The following is a 24550-nucleotide window of genomic DNA, read 5'->3' as shown; positions in this document are numbered from 1 at the left end:
AATGAAAAATTTTTTTTTCTAAAATTTGAATTTTTTTTTGAAAGTCATCCCCCAAACGCCATATAAAGTATAAAGTGATAGATTTCGCTCCTTTAACAAATCAATTATGGCAAAAAAGCTTCTTTGAACCAATTTGGAATGCTTTCTAAAACGGATTAAATCTCCGCTTACGCGTTAATAGCGCGAAATATATCGCGCGTTAATTGTCCCAAATTGGCCAAAATGGCAATCTTTAAACCCACATAACTTTACGAAAAATGATCACAGGTGAAATATCTTTTCCAATTTGAGCTCAAGACAACAATACCTTTCGAATGATATAAAAAAATTCCGTCAAAAATGGCTAGTTAAAAAGTCGAAATTTGTCTGAAGAAAAAAAAACCCACCCCGAGCACAAATATTCCGTTACTTTCGTATCGAAAGTCGGAACAAAAATCAAATAGACCAATTAGCACGCCTAAAACAAATCTGGAATAATTTGTAAGTTGTATTAAGTCTCCGTTTACGCGTTAATAGCACGAAGTATATCGCACGTTAATTGTCCCAAACTGGCCAAATCGGAAATTTGTAACCTCCATAACTTTACGAAAAACAATCACAGGAGAAAAATTTGTTTTTCTCAATTTGATCTCAAGACAACAATACAATTTGATTGATTTGAATGATATAAAAAAATTTCTGTCAAAAATTGCTCATGAAAAAGTCGAAACTTGTCTGGAGAAAAAAAACACCACGAGCGCAAATATTCCGTCACTTTTGTTCAGACTTTCGAAGAAAGTGAGAAATACATATAATTGGCGTGGTTTTTTTTGAGACCAAATTTACATTGACTGCGTATGGGTATCGATCTAGAACTGTTTGGATTGTTAAGCGAGTATGCTTGTTGCCAGCCTAAGTTTGATTGCAAGTACTGGATTAATATTCAATAATTTCAACACGCTAATTAATATGGCAAACTACCCCACAGTCATAGTTTTTCCGAACTGGATTGAGGCAAACGAAGGTTTCGACTGAATGTCATTTTAATTGGACTTAAATTTTAGCACTTTTTTTATTTTGGCAGTTCAAAATTCAGTAAAGTTTTATTAAACAGAAATTATTCGACACCAGCTAAGGGGGAGTCGGAACATTCAAGGCTTTGCCCTAATATACCAGCAGTCTTATCATTGAAAACAGACGAAATAAAAAAGTCTGAATAGAGATAGTTTCGAGATAGATTTTTTCAAACACGATAGATAAGCAAAAATTTTTTCGAAATAATTGTTTGAAAATTGTCAATAAGTTACAAGAAGAATTTCCTAAAACCGTTAAACAAGTTAACGTACGATCTTTGATAGATGATTTTTATTATTTTAGGCTGTCCAGGAGAGCCAGATCTGCTCTGGCTATGGTCTCTGCCTCGTCGATAATCTCCCTGATGATGATGATGGTGGCGGGTTGGGCCATAACGAACGACTACGTCAAACTGGAGGACACTAACTACACGTGCGTCAGTTTGCATGTTATGCTAAACATTTTTAATTTGGCTGCTATAGCAACAAATTTGAAGCCTTAAGTTTATCAAAGAGAAAGCATGTCATAAAAACAGGTACATTTCTAGGGCCTGGTGTACCATTCTCGAGTTTATAAATTTCTTCAAACCATTTTTTGGTTGTTTCCTTAATTTTAACTTTTTTATTATTGAGAGGACACGGATTAGATCGAATCTACAGAGATATCTTTTTGTTCAAACACAGCATTTTTCTGTTTCTAATTTTGAGCTCCTTAGTCGTCTATATTGAAGCATATGATCAAAACTATCAAATTGTTCACTATGATAAAACTGGTTCCGTGAAATAGATTCATTAGAAAAGTTTAAAAAAATCCGGCATTTTAACTTGTTATTTCCAAATATACCTAAGTTGATCAGGGTCGAAAGAAATTGAACAGGGTCGAGCAAAGTCATCGATCAGGGTTGCCTGCGGTTTTCGTTGGCAGCGTTTAAAGTTTAGCCCACAAACTCGACAGCAAACAGCGGTTGGCCAATAGAGTCAAAATATAATTGTTCCGACTTTCGATACGTAAGTAACGGAATATTTGTGCTCGGGTGGTATTTTTTTTCTTCAGACAAATTTCGACCTTTTAACTAGCCAATTTTGACGGAATTTTTTAACCCTTCAAAAGGTATTGTTGTTACGAACTTAAATTTAAAAAAAAATATTTCACCTCTGATCGTTTTTCGAACAGTTATGGGGGTTTAAAGATGGTCATTTTGGTCAATTTGAGACAATTAACGCGCGATATAATTCGCGCTATTAATGCGTAAGCGGAGATTTAATCCGTCTTAGAAATCGTTCCAAATTGGTTGAAAGATGCCTATGTGCCATAATTGATTTGTTACAAGGAGCAAAATCTATCCTTTTGTGTTTTAAATGGCGGGTGGATGATTTTCGTATAAAATTTCAAATTTTAGAAAAAAAAGTTTTTCATTTTATTTTTACTACATTTAGTTTTTTTTATGTTAATCCGGCCCCACAAACCTTAAAAATCAGTCGTCGGGACATTTAGGGCTTCGCCCTGATACGAGCAGTCTTGTTCGTTTTTGCGTCAGCACATTTTTTGGCGAAGGTTTGTGCTCGGGATGTTTTGTTTCAAGACAAAATACGACTTTTGAACAAGCAATTTTCAGCAAATTTTTTGGTGTCATCTCAAAAATATTGTCATTTTGAGCTCAATATGTTAGGAGGCTTTAAGGATTGTCAATTTGGCCAATTTGGGAAAATTAACACGTGATATATTTCATGGTAATAACGCGTAAGAGGAGATTTTATCCGTGTTAGAACCATTCCAAATTGAATAGTGGCATGATATTTAGTCTACTAGTTTTTGCTACATGCGAAATATGTCATTTTGCTTTTAGCGTGTGGGGATGATATTAAACCCAAAAATTTTTTTAAAAAAAACATTTGAAAGTTTTTCTTTTTGTTTTTGAAATCTTTGTCAATTTTTTTAAAGCAAACATTACTTCATAGACCTTAAAAAGCACTCCGAACATTCAGTGCTTTGTCTTGCTATGATCAGTCTCGATTTTAATTTGATCTGGTTAATACAGTCGTTATAGAATGCATTCTAGGTTGATATAATGTTTTGCAGTCTAAGAATTCCCGCGGTGTCAAAAAACCGTTTGAGTGAAACGTGAAACTTAATTTAAGTGTCATTAGCAAAATTGTTAGCGTAATTTCATAATTCAATTTTGAGCAAGAAAAATGCATTTTAGTTGCTCTAATATTTTTTGTCAGTCAAACATCTGCATAAAAATCAATTAGAAAGCAACTATTATTTTTATTATTCGAAATATTTTCTCAAAGTGTTCTGTAGAAAAAATTGTTTAAAAAAGTATTGATAGAATATAATTTGGTTCGATTCAAATCTGTTTAGGTATTGTACAAAAAATTGATGCTTTAAATTTCAAGAAAAAACCATGTTTTTGAGCTAATTTTTTAATAGAATTACCTGAACTATCTGAATAGAATTGATTGCAATCCATTTTGCCTGTGCGGGAGAAAATAGCCTCTCTTTTTAGCTCCTAATTTTAATCTACTTTTACAAGTGCTTAGCTCAATGAAATTTCAAAAAAAAAATACTGTAATCTCTGAGTTCTGATATAAAGACAATTTAGTTTTTCTATGTATCCATTCTACCTATTTTACTTAATCACTCTTGCAAAATCTGACATCATAAAAGAACTGTTTTGTCAAGTTCGTAGTCACTTGTTTTCTTTTTCAAAATCTTATAAGGCTTTTGAAAAGAGCTCAACCTAGCAGTTATAGAAATCATCTTCTTAAACATAATAAACAAAAAATTTCATCTTATTGTCTAATTTAGAGCCATCATCGTTCAATCAACTTAGCGCTTGAAACTAAATAGATAAATCGTGTCGAAAAAAAAACAGGTTTAATTAGTTCAATGGTGGATTTTTTTGAGTTTTACTTCAAAAAATGAATGTTTTCACCAGAGAATGTGCGGAACTAAATGTCAATCCAGCTTTTTCTTCAAATGAGAAAGAGTGCAGCTGAACAGATTTGACTTTTGAACAGACTTGAAAATTATTTCTCCGACTTTCGATACAAAAGTAACGGAATATTTGTGCTCGGGGTGGGTTTTTTTTTCTTCAGACAAATTTCGACTTTTTAACTAGCCATTTTTTACGGAATTTTTTTATATCATTCGAAAGCCATTGTTGTCCTGAGCTTAAATTTGGAAAGATATTTTACCTGTGATCATTTTTCGTAAAGTTACAGGCCATTTTAACCAATTTGGGACAATTAACGCGCGATACAATTAACGCGCGATTTAATCCGTCTTATAAATCGTTCCAAATTGGTTGAACGAAGCTTATTTGCCATAATTGATTTGTCTTTTTGTACTTCATTTGGCGTGTGGGGGGATGATTTTCGTTAAAAATTTCAAATTTAAATTTTTATGTTATTACTGCTGCTCCATAAACCTTAAAAGGCAGTCGGAACATTCAGGGCTTCGCCCTGATACGAGCAGTCTTGTTTCACTTTGTGCTTTCCTCTCAAATTCAGTTTCATTGGCGTCAAGATAACTTAGGGTTTTGAGATTTGTCGACCAATAAGGATCATCCTTTTGTTGATCATGTTGAGCTGATAATAGACGCTGTACGACTCCTTTTCACTGTGTGTTCTGTACTCTTATTGTTCCGACTTTCGGAGAAACCGGAATTTTATGCTCGATGTGGACTTTTTTATTCTGTCAATTTTCACCGATCGAAACAATAATTTTCAACAAATTTTTCTATACCTGATTGAAGATATCGACTTCCTCCTGATTTCAAATATTTAAAAAAATATATTTCATTTTGGAATATTTTTTGTAAAGTTCTGGTGGTTTGAAAATTGCCAAATATCCCATAAGCGCTTTAAAGAGTTTATTCATAATGCTGAGAGCGTAACGCGAATTTTTTATGCCTGTCCAATTTTTCCGCAAAACAAAATCGTTCCAAATTGAATTGAGGCTAGCGAATTGGTGGTCTTATTAATTTTGAACGACTCAAAACTTTACACTTTGATATTGACCAAAATGTACAGATTTTCAACCAACAATTTATTTTCCCAAAAACTATTCCGTATAAATTCAGGGACAGTCGGAACATTCAGGGCTTTGCCTTGATATACGAGCAGTCTTGTTGTACTTAATTTTGTGCCAACAAATCATGTATTGTGAAAATAAAAGGGCTTGAAAATGGACAATTTGGCCATTTTGTGATACTTAACGCGCAATTTATATCGTTCTAAGTTGCGTTAGCAGATCATTTGTTTTATTAAAAGACTGCTCGAATTAGGGCAAAGTCCTGAATGTTCTGACTGCCCACAAATTGCCTATGTTCTCGAATCGTTTTTCTTTTATGAAATATTGACAAACTAAAAATTTTAGTCTGATAATATCAAAGTCTTGAGTCGTTTATGGAATTAATAAGACCAATTAGCAAGACTCAAATCATTTTGAAACAATTATTAGTGCGGATAAATTGCCACGCATAAATATTTCGCGTATTGAAACAAACTATCAAAGTATTATTCCAGATTTCCGGATCGATTTCGATATGCAGTCAAATTTTCTATGATAGGTCTGAATGAAAAACCACCCCGGGCATTCTTATTTCTCACTTTCATCGAAAGTCAGAACAATAAAACCAGCTGCCTCGATTGATCTGGAGCGATTTCGTACCGCGGAATAATAAATCTCCCTGCACTCAGTAAGAGAAAATAGTAGATTATAATGGATTTTTTTGCCACTCTCCATGCACATCAAAAAGAAGCGATTATAATCGGCTGAAAATGGATTATATTGTTACTAATTTTTGAGATAAAATAAACCATTATAAATAATCGAGTATATTAATTTATATTCGATTATTTTTGAAAACTTTTTTTCTGAAATTTTATTGAATTATAATCCATTTTAATCGATTTATTCAACAAACGTCATTGTTTCATTTCGTTTTATTTTTGTTTTGTTTAGCGTGCTTTTCAGTTGATTTTTTTCTTACTGTTTACCGTTTACTGTTTACTTTTTTTACTGTTTTCTGTTTACTGTTTACTTTCTTACTGTTTACTAATTTTCACAAAGTAACAATCGGGGGGGTGGGGGGATTGTAAAGTAGATCCATTGATTCAATAGACATTAAAGTGCATAGTCCGAACGTTTGGTCTTTTGCCCTGATACGAGCAAGCAGTCTTTTTAAATATTTATTTACCTTTTCCAGTATATGCTAAATTCTGAGTTGTAGCAAGGCTGCTTGTTTGAAGGCTTCACAAATAATGCTCATTAAAGAATGTACTTCTATTAAATTGCCTCAAATAATTATACATATAAATTTTTTTTCAAATTTTGGCTTTGACAACAATAGATTGCCATTAATAAGGGGAGTGTGTGATACAAATTAGCCGGCTATAATTCGATTTGGGAAGTTAAATTAACGAGCTCAAACAATTGAGATTTATAGATATAAAAACTGTTGTTGTGAAGCAACCATAAAGAAGTCTAGCAGATTAGCCGAAATGTTAATTTACGACGCAATCAAACCATATACCTGCAAAATATCAGGTACTTATCATTCGTTGTTTTTTTTTGGTATCAGGGTGTCAGTATCTTCAATGTGGCTAATAATTTGCTCGTCAGAAACGATTATATTTTTCAATCTTCAAAGTTGGTGAACTACGAAAAAGTATCCCCAAAAAACTTTTCTTCAGTCTTCAAAGTTTGCGACAAAAATAAGACTAATGACATTTTACAATCGGTCTGAACTTTAAAGGAAGGAAATTTTAATGAATTGACTCCTTCGGTTCTATTTATATGAGGCAATTTCTTTTTGTTGATATTTTTCTACTTAATGTCATCATATTTATTGTACGTAGCTGACTTTCCATGCCATAAGAACAAAAGAGAAGATTTCAAAACTACGACGACAATCAAGGAGTTTGGTTCAAATTGAGGCAGATTCTTTAGGTCTTATGCACTAAACGGCCCAAAATCAATTTTCTACATCGTAAGCTGGAAATTAATCGATCAAATTTGATTGGGTAATTTTCGTCAATCAAATTCAAGTTGCACAGTTAGGCATTCCGATCAACTTTTCTAGCAGATAAAAATATTAGCCGAAATTGCCGAAAAGGTAGAACTTTGAGTCAAATTATCAAATTAATTTTGAGTCACTTGTGAAACCTTGCCCAGACAAGCAAAATTCAGTAAAATGGCCTGACAAAACAAAATTCAATTTTCTTATCATTATCATTTCGGCTAATAATTTTATCTGCTTGAAAATTCAATTGAAATGGCAGAAAATGTCGATGGAACTTGATTGGCTAATTAGCCAATCAAATTCATCAGCAATAATTTCATTTCAAGATATGTAGAAATAAGGAAATTGGGCCGTTTAGTGCATAAGACCCGATTCTTTTTTAAAAGACTAAAGGACTAAAGGACATACCAAAGGACTACATGTAGATATAATTATCTAGACTCGGTGCAGATGTAAATAATACAGAAAAATTTGGCAAAAGTTCATTTTAATTGAAAGTTTTGGTTTAAATTTGACTGGACATAAATCATTTAAGTTTCATGAAACTGATTCAGCACTAAAAAATTTTAAACAAAAAATTAAAACCATTTTTTGATCTCTGATGCGATAAGATGAGGTGATGTGACAAGTTTTTGTAGCTCAAAAAAGGTAGTTTAAAACAAAATTTTGCGCCAATATATAGTTTATGAGCGTTGAAAACATTTATTTTAAGAAAACAAAGAACACTTTTAGTCAAATTTTTGAGCAAATTGACGGAAAGATTGTGCTTGGGCGGTTGGTTCTCCGGACAAATTTCGAATTCTTATCTAGCTATTTTTGACAAATTTTTGCGAAAGAATTTTAAAAGTATAGATGCCATGAGAAAAAAAATTGGGAGAAAGTTTACCTACCATAGTTTTCCGCAGGAGCGAAGGCTTTAACAGCTGACAATTTGACCAGATTGGAATAGCTGCAGGGGTATTTTAAGAACATGTATTTTATCAACCCCTTCTCATTTCACAAATTTTTTAATTATTGCAGACATTCATTTTGCAATTGGCAACAGAAGTTTGCTGAATTCTGATGATATATTTCATTAAATTAGATCGTTTTGTTCTCGCAATTTTTCGCGGCTGATATAATTTCCACTTCAAACATTTTTACAACTTATATCTAAAAGTTTTTTTTTAAACAGTTTTGTTTTTGGCTCAACAGGGTTCGACCCAACTTTTGTTACTTTAGCTCCCACTCGGTCAAGGATTTTTTCAAATTCTTTTGAACATCATCCACTACAACAATAGGCTTTTGCAGGTGTATTTTTTTAAGTTATTTTTCATTAGTTTTTTCTTCTTAATTATGAAAAAAAAACTTTTTTGACGCTTTTTCAATTCACTATTTTGTAAGCAATGGCAATATTTTTTTTGTATCGCAAGTGTTTTCAAACCTCCGCGGTAAAAAAGCCAATTATATAAAGATTGTTTCTCATCGAGTAGGGCATGGTGTTTGGAATAGTTAGCTGGCCGTGAACCAATTTGAATTGTATTTCGAGCCGAATTGGTTTGTCTCCAACAGTACGCACTAATACAAAATGTCCCCCATTGCATTATTTTTAGTTTATTGTAGCCATTCCTTTTGCAATAAGCGGCAAAAATTCGTCAAGTTTCGATGATATTTTTCAATAAATTGGATTGTTTTTTTTTTCACGCAAGTTTTGCGGTTGACCAAAATTCGAATGCATTTTGTGGTGATCAAGCTTCTATAGTGCTTCAAAATAACTCAATAAAACTAACTAAAACAAAAATTACAAACTCTTTTTTTTCTGGTTTAACTTATGACAAAAATGATGAAATAAAAGTTGTTTGGAGTTTTACCAGTGTTTTTACAGTGCAACTTACTTTGGAAAAATGTTCAAAATAAGTTAACGCCAATGAAACGTGCAATTTTTTTTTGATTAAAATTAAACTGGGGAAATCATAAATGGCACGAAAAAATTTGGTAAAAAATTGAGCAAGGTTTGTCCTTATCACTTTTTGATGAAAATCAAACGAATTTGCGGAAAAAAAATTTTTTCTTCAATTTATCTGTTATTTTGAACCAGCACTATAGAAGCCTGTTTACCACGAAATGCAATGAAATCTCTATCAAGCATGAAGACTTGGGTGATCAAAAAATTCGAACTTGATTAAAAAATTCATCGAAGCTCTGCAAGTTTTTGCTGCTTGTTGCAAAAAAATGGCTACAAAAGCATAATACTAGTGAAATAAAAGAGGTTTTTATAAAAACGCTTAACGTTAGCCACAAATCAATACGAGTTTTTTTTGGAAATATGAGTTTTTTTTTTAAAAAGAAATACGTACTAAATCATAAAAAAACCGTTCAACAAAATGAAAATTGAACCAAAAAAACCATTAATCCCAAAAAAAATTAACACTTTCACAAAATTTCCTTGAAGAAAAATTACGTCCGAAACAAACTCACCTAATTTTTATCTCTTCTAAAAGATAGCATTTTTATTTTATTCAACTTTTCAAGAAATTGAGCATTGCCAACATGATGAAATCGTTTTTCCAATTATTACCTTTGGTGACAGAAAGTAATCGGTATTGCACTTTTCAAGTTTGACGATTTATTTTTTCTGAATCAATTCCTTTATTTCCTCGCCGACCTTGACTTGGATGAGAATGGAGCCTTTCGCTCCTTTTCTGGGATTGGTACCAATAGCGACTTGAACTGAGTGAATACTTTATGGTTCACAGATCGGCTTTACTTCGTAAACACTCAAATTGGCAAGCTTCGTGACGAAATATACTCTTTCCACCGGATACTCTCCAGATCTCCTTCCACCGACAATTCTTTTAATTTTGCAAATGTTTGGAGGTCCAGTTCCAACAAACATCTTTTCCGTTTCCCAGAGACAAGTAAGTTGGCTCGATTCAACTCCCGGCATTTTGACACTAAATTTACAATCAATGTACCGTGGAGTTTTGTTGGCCTATGATTATAGTCCACATAAATTGTGCGTACTGGCTCCTGAGAGATACTGCCAAGTGCTGCTAACTTAACTGACTGTAGTATCAACGCCGGATTTAGCTGAAAGAATGGTTGAAAGAGTACGCCGGATTTCCTGTGTGCACCATGGTTTTGAATATGCACTTTGCTGTTTGTAGGGTGACTCTGAGACACTTTTGTTTGCCCTGTTGCTGAATTTATGATCTGTAGATTCTTGACCGACTCCAAAATCATGACCAGCTCCGTTTGTTTTTGGTTGTGCCTCCGATATACTCATCACCGAGTACTCGGCTTACTGTCGGTATCAATCAAGTAAGAATCTTCCTCCTCGTCTGGTGCTAATTTCACTTTAGCTACTCGGTTTATTTCATTTCAACACTTTTAATGCAATTTACTGCAAACTTAAATTACGGCCAAAACTGCAAGTTATTTTTAATGCAATTTACATACTCCATTTTCAGGGGAGGATCATCGAACACTGTGCCATGGTTTGTTAATAGATCTTTTGAATTGCGTATTGAAGCTCACAGCAAGGAAGAATTTTCCTATCCAAGCTTTCCACGGAAACAGCGGTTCTGATGATGGTTTTAGCCTGAGTGGTGTCCAGCCCAATAAGTCCGAACGATGATTGAAAAATGTTAAAAAGCTGACGGCACCAGGAAATGCCGACGAAAAATTGCAAGGGAAAAGTATTTTGAAAAAGAACTTTTCATTTCTGAAAAAAAATTATAATAATATTAATAATAGAAAAGATTCAAACTGATATTGATAACTATTATCTTTTTGTTTATCATTGAGCGTATAAAAATTAGTACGAGACAAGAATGAATGATTTGAATTGGCCGTAATTCAACTTGATATGCTATGACACTGAATGTTAAATAGTTTGATTATGAATTTTAATAATTTTCGTATAAAACTGGAAAAAAAAAGAATTTCGAAAAAAAGCAGTATAGGTATAAGAAACCGATTTGAAGTAACAAAATGCGCCAACTTACGAAGTGAGTTCAAAATGTTTTGCATAACAAAAAACAAATGATGAATTTCAAGCAGTAGGCACCAAATAAAAACAATCACTACAAAACAACAACAAGTTTGCTCGTATCAGGGCTAAATCCTAAATGTTCCAATTACATTTTGGAGCATTTCGGAAATTTTTGGAGTAGTCTTTATTTTAAAATGAATGAAATTTAAAAAACTTTAAAAATGAGTTTTTTTATATCTTCCCCACACGCTATTTAAGTTACAAAATGATTTACTTTGTTTATAGTCGAGCTTCCCTCAATTCATTTTGACCAAAAAGCATGCCTCAATTCATTTATTTTGGAACGATTTCATAGACGGAGTTAGTTTTCGCTTACGCGTTCATAGCGCAAAAAGTATCGCGCGTTAATTGTACCACCAAAGTAGCCAAATTGGCAACTTTAAACCTTCATAACTTGACATTAGTGGATGCAGGTTAAGTATCTTATTAAAATTGAGCTCTTGACAAAATTATCTTTCAAATAAGTAAAAAAACTCCGTCACTTTTTCCGAAAGTCGGAACAAAAACCGTGCTGACGCAAAAACATGTTTTTCTACAGGCGAACACAAAAACTGTTTTATTATTTGGCAAAATGTTCCCACAAATTACTATGTAGATCAAAGCAGAAGCAGCAATAGAGATGCGTCAAAATTTTCATGAGAGTAACACGGCTATAGATCTAATTACTCTATGATTGCGGCTTGGATTTGGCATTAAACAGGAGAGCTAAATCGCATCAATCCATAGGAGTCACGCAAAACACTCAACAAACGTTACAACTCTAGCTTTCAAATGCTTCATGTACTAACCAAGTGCAGCAAAAATGAAGACCGATGATGAAAATAGTTAAAATTCATAAAAGTCTGTTTTAGAATTTTCCAAAAATCTATTTTGATAACAAAATACTTTTCGATGAAAATGAGAAATTTTTTTGCGGTGGATGAAAAATTATTCACTAAAAAATCAACACTATACCGCATAAAATACAAATTAGTGTTGACTCAACGATACAATATTCAAGATAAAATAAATATAAAAAACGTAATCATTAAATTTTTTTAAAAAAAGATCACAAATTTCGAACATCAATAAAGTTGGTCCAAAAGTGTGAAGCAATATAAGGAAGTAAAAACGGAAAGTAAAGTTAACCAAATTTAAAAAAAATTAATCTAATAAAAGAAAAAAGTCTTGATGAAGTCAAAAAATGGTGTATGTTTATATCAACTGGAAAACTATGAAAAATGTATACGTTTATCTGAAAATGCGAAATTAACTTACGAATTCCAAAAACTCCAATTATAGAGGACTGCACCCCGATTTGAGTTCGTGGTTCTATATTTAGACTTTATAAGTCTCAATCGATCCACGTTGAGACCAAAAATTCGTAGTCGCAATCTATGCAATAACCTGCAAAGTTTTAACCCTAACTTGTAAATTCTGAACACATACCTACAAAGTCTAAAAATAAATCTGAAAAGTCCGAACATAATGTCTGCAAAGTTTGAACAGAAGTCTGCAAAGTCTGAACATAAGTCTGCAATGTTTGAACAGAAGTCTGCAAAGTCTGAACATAAGTCTGCAATGTTTGAACGTAAAGTCTACAAAGTCTGAACCTGAATTGCAAACTCTGAACATAATCAAAATTTCAGTCAGGTTTTTGTTACTGCAGTCTAAACACAAAACTTTTAACAATTTTTTGTCTGGGTTTTGACTTCTCTACAGTTTTGAGCCCGGTTTCTGTTGGTACTCATGTCCGAACAGAATTTTTTACAACCAATTTTCTTCAGCTCCTTGATTCTAAATTGTAATGCATAGTTCAAGCGGTCTTGTGTCGAACTCTTTTTTGGTTCACCAGCTCCAAAACCAAAAACCAGAGTTTTCCGATCTTCATGGTCTGAATCCGCATTCCTTCAATCCACAAGGTCTGAACCAGATTCCTTCGGTCTACAAGGTCTGAAAAATGATTTCTTTGGTCCACACGGCCTGAATCTGAATTTTGTTGGTTTCACCTTTCTGAACATGCTAAATTTTGGTCCACTCGGTCTGAAAACATAAAAGCAGGACCTCAACTCGGAACAAAAATGAATTTCTTAAAAAGTATCAAGTATAAAAAGTATCCCTGAGGGAAGGGCGTCAACCCCACCCCCACGCCCCCCCCCCCTAAATCCGCCCCTGTAGGGGGCCGTTTTTTTGCCTACAAAACTTAACGCTAATTCACTAATTCACATGGTTTTTAGATTATATCTTTGCAAACATCAAAGCTGCAGTAAACATTTATTGCAAAAGTTGAGGCAGCAACTCATTACTATGATTAATCTCGAAATTTTAAATGCATGTGCCTAAAATTCCAAAACTTCACTTTTATCATGCACTTATTATGAGTGAATCATTTTTTCCTCGAAAAACTCTAGAAAATTGAATTATTCTTTATTTTGATTCTCACATTGCTCAATAGGGTTGCAATTTCTTTATTTTCATCTTCATTTTTCATGCAACCAATTCGTACTATCTCGCATAAGCATTAAAAATTCTTCCTTTAAGAACAGGGCCTTTTATCTGTTCCTCAAAGAGTTTTTAATCTCTATTATGCAAATAATTTTTCATTGAAAATCAACGTGAACTGTTTATCACTAGCGAGGATGCTTCACCTGGTGTCCGACGAATAAAACGACAGCTGTTAAAACGACAACCGCTTTTAGTGGGAATCTAAGACCGCGCTACTCACTAATTCTCCTGAAAAATATTAATCGCTGAAACTCGAACATAGCTGTATACATATTTTAACTCTCCTTCGTTGTTCTAATGTCATGTCATCTCAAGGCCTTGCCGCCTTGTTTAACTGGAACCACACTACCTTTTGATTGATACTAAATGAAAAATTTTTGTTCATCAAGGAATAAAGCACTTTTCGCGGAGAATAAAAGTTAAGGCCAATATTCTATTTTTTTTATCTTCAACGCAGAACATGTTTTTTGAACGCATCGCTGAGATTGATTGGTTTTAAACCATTTCTATCAAGTTTTTGATAAGTAAGAAAAAGTATTCAGATTAAAAGGTTATTGAGCAAAGTTTTTGGTTGAAAACTTTTTTGGGACAAAAATATCAAAATATAATTAAAATGTGAAAAACAATGGGAAATTCCCGTGGAAAATGTTTTTGTTGACGCGAATGCGCAAAGTAACAACATACAAAGCTTATTCGAATTTTTTAAATTGCTAATGCCTATAAAAATGGTTAAACGTTTGTTTTTATTTCAAATTGGAAAAAACTGCTCATTTTAGGGTGAGACCTTGAATGTTCCGACTATTTTCTTAGTCCTATGGAGCAATGTTTGCTTAACAAATGAACTTGAAAAAAAAACATTTTTTTTTAATATTGACATTTTTTATCATTGTCATGCACGCCATATAAAATGAAAAGTGATAGATTTGCTCCAAGTAACGTATCAATTATGACAAATAGCCTGCTTCAACCAATTTCAACGATTTCTATGCCGGATTAAATCTTCCCTCATTCATTAATAGCTCGGAATATCTCACGCGGCAATTTTCCCAAACTGGCAATCTTTAAAGCACCACAAGGTCACAAAAAAAATATCATTGGTGAAATACTTTTTTTTGAATTTGAGCTCAAGACATTAATAACTTTTGAAAAATAATCAAAAAACTCCGTTAAATTTTGCTGTTTAAAAAACCGAAGCTTGTCTGGAAAAACCACTCGAGCAAGAACCGTCGTCACTTTCTTCGAAATTGGGAACAATAACATGCAAAAACTTACAACATTTTCCCACTCTGGGATCTCTGATTCATGCTCATCATGAAGATTTTTGAATCATAAGACAGAATAATTTGTTTGGTGTATTTTTCGATAACTGACAGTTTTCAAATCAATTTTCACTGGTAGTGGAATGCGTAACGGATAAAAACAAGAGATTTTGTACTTACGGGTAAAATTTCAAATAATTGGAGTACCCTTTTCATATCAAAACATATCAAAAAACAGCTGTACAAACGTTTTTTTTTTATGTTAATGCGCGATTTCAGCTATTTTTATGTTAATGCGCGATTTTTTATGTTAATGCGTAATTTTTTTTTCGGGGAAACGTGTCATCTTTAGAACTATTATACAATCAAACTATCACAAACTATCACATTCAAACTATCACAAATGGAATTGAAAACTGCATAAAACTGCGTCACGAACAGACAATATTTTGTAGGTTAAGCATCATTTACCTTCTATAAATTTGTAAGATGAGCATTTTTAAATACTGCTGGGCTGGTATTTTTGAAATTATTTTAGTTAAAAGAGGGGTATTACAATCAAAAATGCACCTGCAGTATGTGGCGCAGCTGAGCAGATAAATCAAGCCAGGAATTTTTTTTAGAGATTGATAATTTGTGCCTATTTTTTTGTCTTTGATCAAAATTGCTCTTATCAAGGCAACGTCTTGAAAGTCCCAACTGCACTTCAAAGTCTATTGAGGAGAACAAGACTTTCAAAATGAGAAAATTTTTTTTTTAAATGACACAGTTTTCATATGATATTCAAAGTACAATTATTATAGTTGACATATTTAGCATATGCTAACATAATAACTAGAATAACTGGCATAGCTCAGTTCAATTTGGACCAATTTTTGAGCCGAATTTAAAAAAATTGTACCGTTGATAGCATAAAAAACCGAATGTTAATTGTTGCGAATCGGTCAATATGGCAGTTTTCAAACTCTTGTAACTTTAGTGAAACATAAATATTTTCAATTTGATCTCAAGACATCAACAGCTTCCAGATGATTCCCGTCAAAATCCTGTCATAAATGACTAATTAAAAAATCGAAAACTGCCTGGAGAAAAAATTCAACCCGCACAAACATTCGGTCGCTTTTCTGAAACTCGAATCAAAAAATAACAAAGAAGTTCTGCAAGCTGTACCTATTTTTCTAAGAAAAAATGTTGACTTTGAAAACAGGTTCGAAAAAATAAATGTCAAAAACGAAATCTAAACTTTTAAAATAGCAATTAATAGGGCATGGTTTAAACGTAGTTGGTATAAAAGTTATTCAAAGATGCGCAATGCGCCAATTGACTTCAGTGCATATATAAAAGAAAACTCAATAACTACGAGTCGCCTAATATTTTTTTCGATTTTGTGGCAATGTTTGACGTTTTTCATTAGAAATAACTAAATTACTAAACATGAAATAGTTAATTTACACAAGTTGGATGCAACACAAAATTTGAGTATATCGAAACTTTACTCAAAAGATTCGATAAAAAATGCAATTGTAACCATCTTTTGTAAAAACAAAAAAGATTTTTGAAAAAATTGCAATGTGTCCATTTTGCAGAAATTTACACGTTTATATTAAAATATCTGTAAGTGCAATTGAACAAACGGCAAAATATTCCTTCTTAACAATTAAAAATTTCATTAGAGACAACTTATTTGGTCTAATTACTGTATTATTGGACAACAATGATATCATTGCTAGTTAAAACGCATAAGGTTGTTTTATGCGTTTTAACTATCAATGATATCAATTTTGTCCAATAATACAGAAACTAGACCAAATAAGTTGTATGTGTTAAAATTTGTAACTCTTCAGAATGAATTTTTTAAGATAATCCGGAGAATATTTTGATATAATTTTTTAATACTATTGATTCAAAAATAATATGCAATTTTCATGTCGTACGTGTTTTGGAAAGTTTGGGCTTTCTGAACAATACAGGATTTTTTTTCAGCCGACTTTTAGATTGTTTAACTATACGATGATGAACATTTTTGACTTCCAGAAAGTATGGATTTTGTACGCTTGCGGTGAATTTTTATATAATCAAATTCGATTTTTTAACTAGGTTTTTTGACATATTAATTGATTACCTTGCTGAAACATAATGTTGTCCGGAGCTCAAGTGGAATGAAACATAATGTGATTATGTTTTCTGAAGTTATGAAGGTTTGAAAACTGATAAATTGGTCAATTTAAGATATTAAATGCGCGATTTATTGCTTTCGTAAATGGGTGATTAAACACGCGTAAATGGGTGATTAAGTTGTTCCAAACTTTTCTTTGGAGATACGATTTACTAATAATATCTCTTTATACTTATGTGCACAGGTTAGGATGTCGTAGGAGCTAGCATGTGGTAGAATTTGGTAGAATTAAAAAAATCCACTTTTTTTCAACCTCTTGACTTGGAAAAAAAATCGAAAACGCTCAATGTCTTGCTTTAAATAGCAAAATTTTTATGTCCTGCTTTCGAAAAGTCTTTGTTGGGCCCAAATCAAAATAAGGAGGTTTCGTTCGAATCGATTCCAAGAAACCATTATTTAGAAGCGAGTAACTTCGATGTTGAAATTCACTCGATGGAAAGGTTGTTACAGAAAACTCCCAACAACGATTTTTTTTTCGCAATTTTTATGCTTGGGCCGATTTTTGCTTAACAATTGAACTTGAAAAAAAAAACATTTTCTTTTAATATTGACATTTTTTATCATTGTCATGCACGCCATATAAAATGAAAAGTGATAGATTTGCTCCAAGTAACGTATCAATTATGACAAATAGCCTGCTTCAACCAATTTCAACGATTTCTATGCCGGATTAAATCTTCCCTCATTCATTAATAGCTCGGAATATCTCACGCGGCAATTTTCCCAAACTGGCAATCTTTAAAGCACCACAAGGTCACAAAAAAAATATCATTGGTGAAATACTTTTTTTTGAATTTGAGCTCAAGACATTAATAACTTTTGAAAAATAATCAAAAAACTCCGTTAAATTTTGCTGTTTAAAAAACCGAAGCTTGTCTGGAAAAACCACTCGAGCAAGAACCGTCGTCACTTTCTTCGAAATTGGGAACAATAACATGCAAAAACTTACAACATTTTCCCACTCTGGGATCTCTGATTCATGCTCATCATGAAGATTTTTGAATCATAAGACAGAATAATTTGTTTGGTGTATTTTTCGATAACTGACAGTTTTCAAATCAATTTTCACTGGTAGTGGAATGCGTAACGGATAAAAACAAGAGATTTTGTACTTACGGGTAAAATTTCAAATAATTGGAGTACCCTTTTCATATCAAAACATATCAAAAAACAGCTGTACAAACGTTTTTTTTTTATGTTAATGCGCGATTTCAGCTATTTTTATGTTAATGCGCGATTTTTTATGTTAATGCGTAATTTTTTTTTCGGGGAAACGTGTCATCTTTAGAACTATTATACAATCAAACTATCACAAACTATCACATTCAAACTATCACAAATGGAATTGAAAACTGCATAAAACTGCGTCACGAACAGACAATATTTTGTAGGTTAAGCATCATTTACCTTCTATAAATTTGTAAGATGAGCATTTTTAAATACTGCTGGGCTGGTATTTTTGAAATTATTTTAGTTAAAAGAGGGGTATTACAATCAAAAATGCACCTGCAGTATGTGGCGCGGCTGAGCAGATAAATCAAGCCAGGAATTTTTTTTAGAGATTGATAATTTGTGCCTATTTTTTTGTCTTTGATCAAAATTGCTCTTATCAAGGCAACGTCTTGAAAGTCCCAACTGCACTTCAAAGTCTATTGAGGAGAACAAGACTTTCAAAATGAGAAAATTTTTTTTTTAAATGACACAGTTTTCATATGATATTCAAAGTACAATTATTATAGTTGACATATTTAGCATATGCTAACATAATAACTAGAATAACTGGCATAGCTCAGTTCAATTTGGACCAATTTTTGAGCCGAATTTAAAAAAATTGTACCGTTGATAGCATAAAAAACCGAATGTTAATTGTTGCGAATCGGTCAATATGGCAGTTTTCAAACTCTTGTAACTTTAGTGAAACATAAATATTTTCAATTTGATCTCAAGACATCAACAGCTTCCAGATGATTCCCGTCAAAATCCTGTCATAAATGACTAACTAAAAAATCGAAAACTGCCTGGAGAAAAAATTCAACCCGCACAAACATTCGGTCGCTTTTCTGAAACTCGAATCAAAAAATAACAAAGAAGTTCTGCAATCTGTACCTATTTTTCTAAGAAAAAATGTTGACTTTGAAAACAGGTTCGAAAAAATAAATGTCAAAAACGAAATCTAAACTTTTAAAATAGCAATTATGCATGGTTTAAACGTAGTTGGTATAAAAGTTATTCAAAGATGCGCAATGCGCCAATTGACTTCAGTGCATATATAAAAGAAAACTCAATAACTACGAGTCGCCTAATATTTTTTTCGATTTTGTGGCAATGTTTGACGTTTTTCATTAGAAATAACTAAATTACTAAACATGAAATAGTTAATTTACACAAGTTGGATGCAACACAAAATTTGAGTATATCTAAACTTTACTCAAAAGATTCGATAAAAAATGCAATTGTAACCATCTTTTGTAAAAACAAAAAAGATTTTTGAAAAAATTGCAATGTGTCCATTTTGCAGAAATTTACACGTTTATATTAAAATATCTGTAAGTGCAATTGAACAAACGGCAAAATATTCCTTCTTAACAATTAAAAATTTCATTAGAGACAACTTATTTGGTCTAATTACTGTATTATTGGACAACAATGATATCATTGCTAGTTAAAACGCATAAGGTTGTTTTATGCGTTTTAACTATCAATGATATCAATTTTGTCCAATAATACAGAAACTAGACCAAATAAGTTGTATGTGTTAAAATTTGTAACTCTTCAGAATGAATTTTTTAAGATAATCCGGAGAATATTTTGATATAATTTTTTAATACTATTGATTCAAAAATAATATGAAATTTTCATGTCGTACGTGTTTTGGAAAGTTTGGGCTTTCTGAACAATACAGGATTTTTTTTCAGCCGACTTTTAGATTGTTTAACTATACGATGATGAACATTTTTGACTTCCAGAAAGTATGGATTTTGTACGCTTGCGGTGAATTTTTATATAATTAAATTCGATTTTTTAACTAGGTTTTTTGACATATTAATTGATTACCTTGCTGAAACATAATGTTGTCCGGAGCTCAAGTGGAATGAAACATAATGTGATTATGTTTTCTGAAGTTATGAAGGTTTGAAAACTGATAAATTGGTCAATTTATGATATTAAATGCGCGATTTATTGCTTTCGTACAACACGCGTAAATGGGTGATTAAGTTGTTCCAAACTTTTCTTTGGAGATACGATTTACTAATAATATCTCTTTATACTTATGTGCACAGGTTAGGATGTCGTAGGAGCTAGCATGTGGTAGAATTTGGTAGAATTAAAAAAATCCACTTTTTTTCAACCTCTTGACTTGGAAAAAAAATCGAAAACGCTCAATGTCTTGCTTTAAATAGCAAAATTTTTATGTCCTGCTTTCGAAAAGTCTTTGTTGGGCCCAAATCAAAATAAGGAGGTTTCGTTCGAATCGATTCCAAGAAACCATTATTTAGAAGCGAGTAACTTCGATGTTGAAATTCACGCGATGGAAAGGTTGTTACAGAAAACTCCCAACAACGATTTTTTTTTCGCAATTTTTATGCTTGGGCCGATTTTTTTATTTAGCCAATTTTCCTTTTTCAACTGAGCAACTTTTACGGAACTTCTTTTTCTATAAAATCTTAAATATATTTTTATCCGGAGCTCAAATCTTAAAAAATCTGCGATCATTTTTATAGAAGTAGCTAGATTTGGAAGTTGTTAATTTAGCCAATTTAGTTGCGTTATTATAACTTGCGTAAGAGATAAATTAGGGCGTTCCAGATTAAATTGAGACAAACCATATTGTACTATCATTAGGGCAGAAGCTAAATGCATCCCTTTATAGGGCATACATCAAGAAAAACTGAAAAAAAAAATTCGGCTATTTTGCCAATTTTTCAACCAGAAGTTACTTTAGTAGGCCTTAAACTGCGATCAAAACATTCAAAGCTTTGTCCTGGTATACGAGCTGTCTACTACTTTAAGCATTGGCGTGATTCTTAAAAACTTGAAAACGTACCCTAGAATAAGCACTTGCAATGAAATAAATAATTAGATAAACGATTAGTTTTTTGAGCAGTGTAACCTCCGGTGCTGTTATATCTCCCGAAATGTTCGTGTTTGGAAGTTTCTTAATTTCAAAAAAACTTCTACAAGCTTTCAGCAATTTGATTTCTCTCCGTAATTCTTGTTCATTATCTGTTCATGTTGAACAGTTTTGATAAGTGATGACATTTTGCAACAAAAATGAATCAAATTGGAACATTTTTAATAGAGGCTGTCATGCAAATGGCAAAAATTTTGATTTTACGAGATTGTAAGAAATAGCGTTACCAGACGAATAACAATAGAACAAATTGATTAATAGCTCTAACAAATTTATATTATAACACTAACAACAGACCTTTCAGTCAAGTTTGGATTTTCGAATTTTTGATCACGTTTTCAGTTTTGATCAAGATTGATTGGAAAACCTCATTCAGGCCGTTTTATCTGGTGAACAGTACGGGAGATTGTTTGCAAGGACAAGAGTGTTAAAAATGTCTATTATCTGAGACATAATCATTACAAGTGTCACACTTCAATTTATTATTTTTTTATTTATGACAGCAAATATTTCTCACATCTTAATAATTTAGATACAAGGTGTAAAAGCGCAATGGCCTCTCTCAGACCATCTCTTTTACATAACTTTTCAATCTATTTCCTTTCTAAAAACCCACAAAATATTCTTTGCTTTTGTACCCAGGACCCAATGGGCAGGAATTCTGTGAATTTTTCATCTGTCAGAATCAAGTAGTCTTTTGTGTGTCTGTCAGAAAAAACGTCATGCAATAATGAGTGATTTAGCACGTTCAAGCCTTTCTAGTCGTAGTTTCAGCTGCTCCGTTGGGAAATCTGGGAAAGGTTAAAGTGTAACCGACGAAAGCGTCTGAGAATACTTGTTTTTTAGACATATCCATTTAATTTATTGTAATTTTTTATAGAAACTTTTCACATTTTGACAGTAATGCTGTAAAACAGTTTAAATAAGCGGTTGTTTTAAACTCAACTCCATTGTTCCCTCACAAAAAAAAACAACTATTTCATTTGTTTTTGGCATGTTTTCTGTGGTGGGAGCTGTCTGTGCAAATTGCACAGCAACCGCTCCTGCTTGTAACTGAATTGGCTTTGCTTAAGCCTCTGATAATGAGTGATATTTGTGTTTGCAGAAGGGAAAAGAACACGATGAGCAACTCGATCTACCGGATGATAGCCCAGATGATGATCGGCATGACCAACTCCACCAACTTCTTGATCTACATGCTCTCCAGCTCTTCATTCCGCAGCTGCTTCTTCAACATGGTCGGAATGAAGACGGGAAAGAGGAGCAGGGATTGTCCATCCTCTTCAGAGCGGCCACCCGCCGGACTGGACAGCCGCAAGGAAAGTCGCCCGCAACATCAGCAAAGTTAGGCCCAAACCAGCTGACAGGAGGAGACAGAAGAGTGGAGAGAGGACTATGAAAGTAAGGCTGGATTTGAAAAGTGAGAGGGGCCAATTTCTTGTTATTTCTTGAAACTTTCTTGTCATTTTTTTAGAACGTCCTAACTCCTTTTCTTAAAGACAATGACAAAAATTCTATTTGAAAGACGTTTTGAGAAAAAATTTCATTTGTCTAGATTGATCAATTTTTTGTCAATAAATTTTTTGAGAACAGATCGCCCGCCCCTCTCACCATCCTACCAAATCCAACCTTAATTGTTTGAGATAATTATTGTTATATAGAAAAGTTCCCCGTGAGTTTGTAGAGCTATCCCAACTGACCGGTTAATAATCCCAAGATCGCCTATTTTTCCAACAGCTTGTCATAAGCAATAAAGAGCTTCGAGGCAATTCTGAAGGAGTCTGCTTGTTGGGTATTAGATCCTTTACCGAACGTCAAATATGAACAGATCCACTAATTTATGAAAACATTTTCCCTTGAATCATGAAACTACCCTCCTCTGTATCCTTTGTTTTACAATATTAGCCACCATCTTACCCCTTATGCACTATATAAAAAGAAACAAAATAAAAGTTTCGATTTATTTTTTTTTCAGGACTTTTCTTAGAAAATGATCTCAGCTTGGAAAAACAGATCTTGATGAGCTATTGTGGGTATGACCAGGGCGAATTTAGGCGAGAAGTCGCCCACTTTCAGTGATTCGACCCACTCACCAACCAAAGGGTTCCAGATTGGGTATTAATTTACGACTTCCCTGTTCGGCCAACCAACATTAAAAGTTTTGTAAAAGGACCTTTGGTCATACATATACTAGTCTTTAAACAGAGTGCGCGCCAAAAATACGCTATTTTATTGACAAAATTTTACAAAAATTGCCAAAAAAAAACGCATTTTTGGCCCATTTAACAAAAAATTTTCCTGCGACTCGGAAATTTCGGTCAAAAGAGTCTCAATTGTTTTTGAAACTCCGCCGCAACCCCCCCATCCTTGAGAAAATTCTAAATCCGCCTCTGGCCAAGTCAGAATAATTCAAAAAAGTACCTCAAAATGGCCCACAAAGAGTTCTTCTCCGTGTCGTGAACATGAATTGTACTATTAAAATGCCGCTCCGGTTTTTTAACTTGGCACAATATCAACTATTGAAAATTTTAATAATCTAGAATCGCTTGTCTATAGAATCTAACAAGCCTGCTCGTATCAGAGCGAAGCCCTGAATGTTCTGACTGCCTTGTAAGGTCTATTGAGCAGTAATAATATGAAACAAATTAAATGTAGCAAAATAAAAGGAAAAAAATGAGATTTTTGTGAAAATCATCTACCCACAAAAGGTACAAATTTATAGATTTCGCTCCCATTAACAAATCAATTTGGCAAATAAGCTTCCTTTAACCAATTTAGAACGACTTTTAAGAAGGATTAAATCTCTGCTTACGCTTTAATAGCGCGAAATTTATCGCGCCTTAATTGTCCCAAACTGGCCAAAAATGCAATCTTTAAATCCCCATAACTCTGCAAAAAAGTGATCACAGGTGAAATACTTTTTCAAATTTAAGCTCAGGACAACAATACCTTTCGATTGACTTTTAAAAATTCCGTCAAAAAAGACTAATTAAATTACAAAGTCGAAATTTGTCTGAAGAAAAAACCCACCCGAGCACAAATATTCCGTTATTTTCGTTACGAAATTCTGAACAGAAATTAAGGAAGTTTAAACCAAATTCAACGAACCAATTTGTTCGTTGAAATCAAATGCAAACTCTATTTGACAGTTGAAGCAAATTCTGCAAGTTTTCCCAGGACTCATCAGTTTTTCTTATTTTGATTGTTTTTTTTTGTCCCTGGATTCCGCAGTTTAATTCCAGGTTCCGCAATTTGTATCTAGATTGCGCAATTTGACAGTGAATATGAACACTACTGCTCGTATCAAGGCGAAGCCCTGAATGTTCTGAGTGCCTTTTAAGCTCTATGAAGCAGTGATAACATGAAAAAGTTAAAAGTAATT

At 32.9% G+C, this 24550-nt stretch overlaps 2 protein-coding genes across 5 annotated transcripts in view; one reads left to right on the top strand and one right to left on the bottom strand.

Annotated features, from left to right (window-relative positions):
* Positions 1-22594, top strand: part of LOC134842677 (cysteinyl leukotriene receptor 1-like) — a 29944-nt gene extending 7350 nt beyond the window's left edge. The window contains exons 8-9 of the mRNA XM_063859126.1: positions 1357-1485; positions 22274-22594. Of these exons, the coding sequence (XP_063715196.1) occupies positions 1357-1485; positions 22274-22517 (373 nt within the window). The 3' untranslated portion in view covers positions 22518-22594. The remainder of the gene's footprint in view (positions 1-1356; positions 1486-22273) is intronic.
* The window catches only part of LOC134842571 (echinoderm microtubule-associated protein-like 2), a 242525-nt gene that overhangs the window by 111292 nt on the left and 106683 nt on the right, over positions 1-24550 (bottom strand). The window lies entirely within an intron of this gene.

Source organism: Symsagittifera roscoffensis, chromosome 3 (genome assembly GCF_963678635.1).
Source record: "Symsagittifera roscoffensis chromosome 3, txSymRosc1.1, whole genome shotgun sequence".
In the NCBI taxonomy this organism is placed as follows: domain Eukaryota; kingdom Metazoa; phylum Xenacoelomorpha; order Acoela; family Convolutidae; genus Symsagittifera; species Symsagittifera roscoffensis.
The sequence above is the reverse complement of the archived record's forward strand: the minus strand, read 5'-3'. Positions and strand labels throughout refer to the sequence as shown.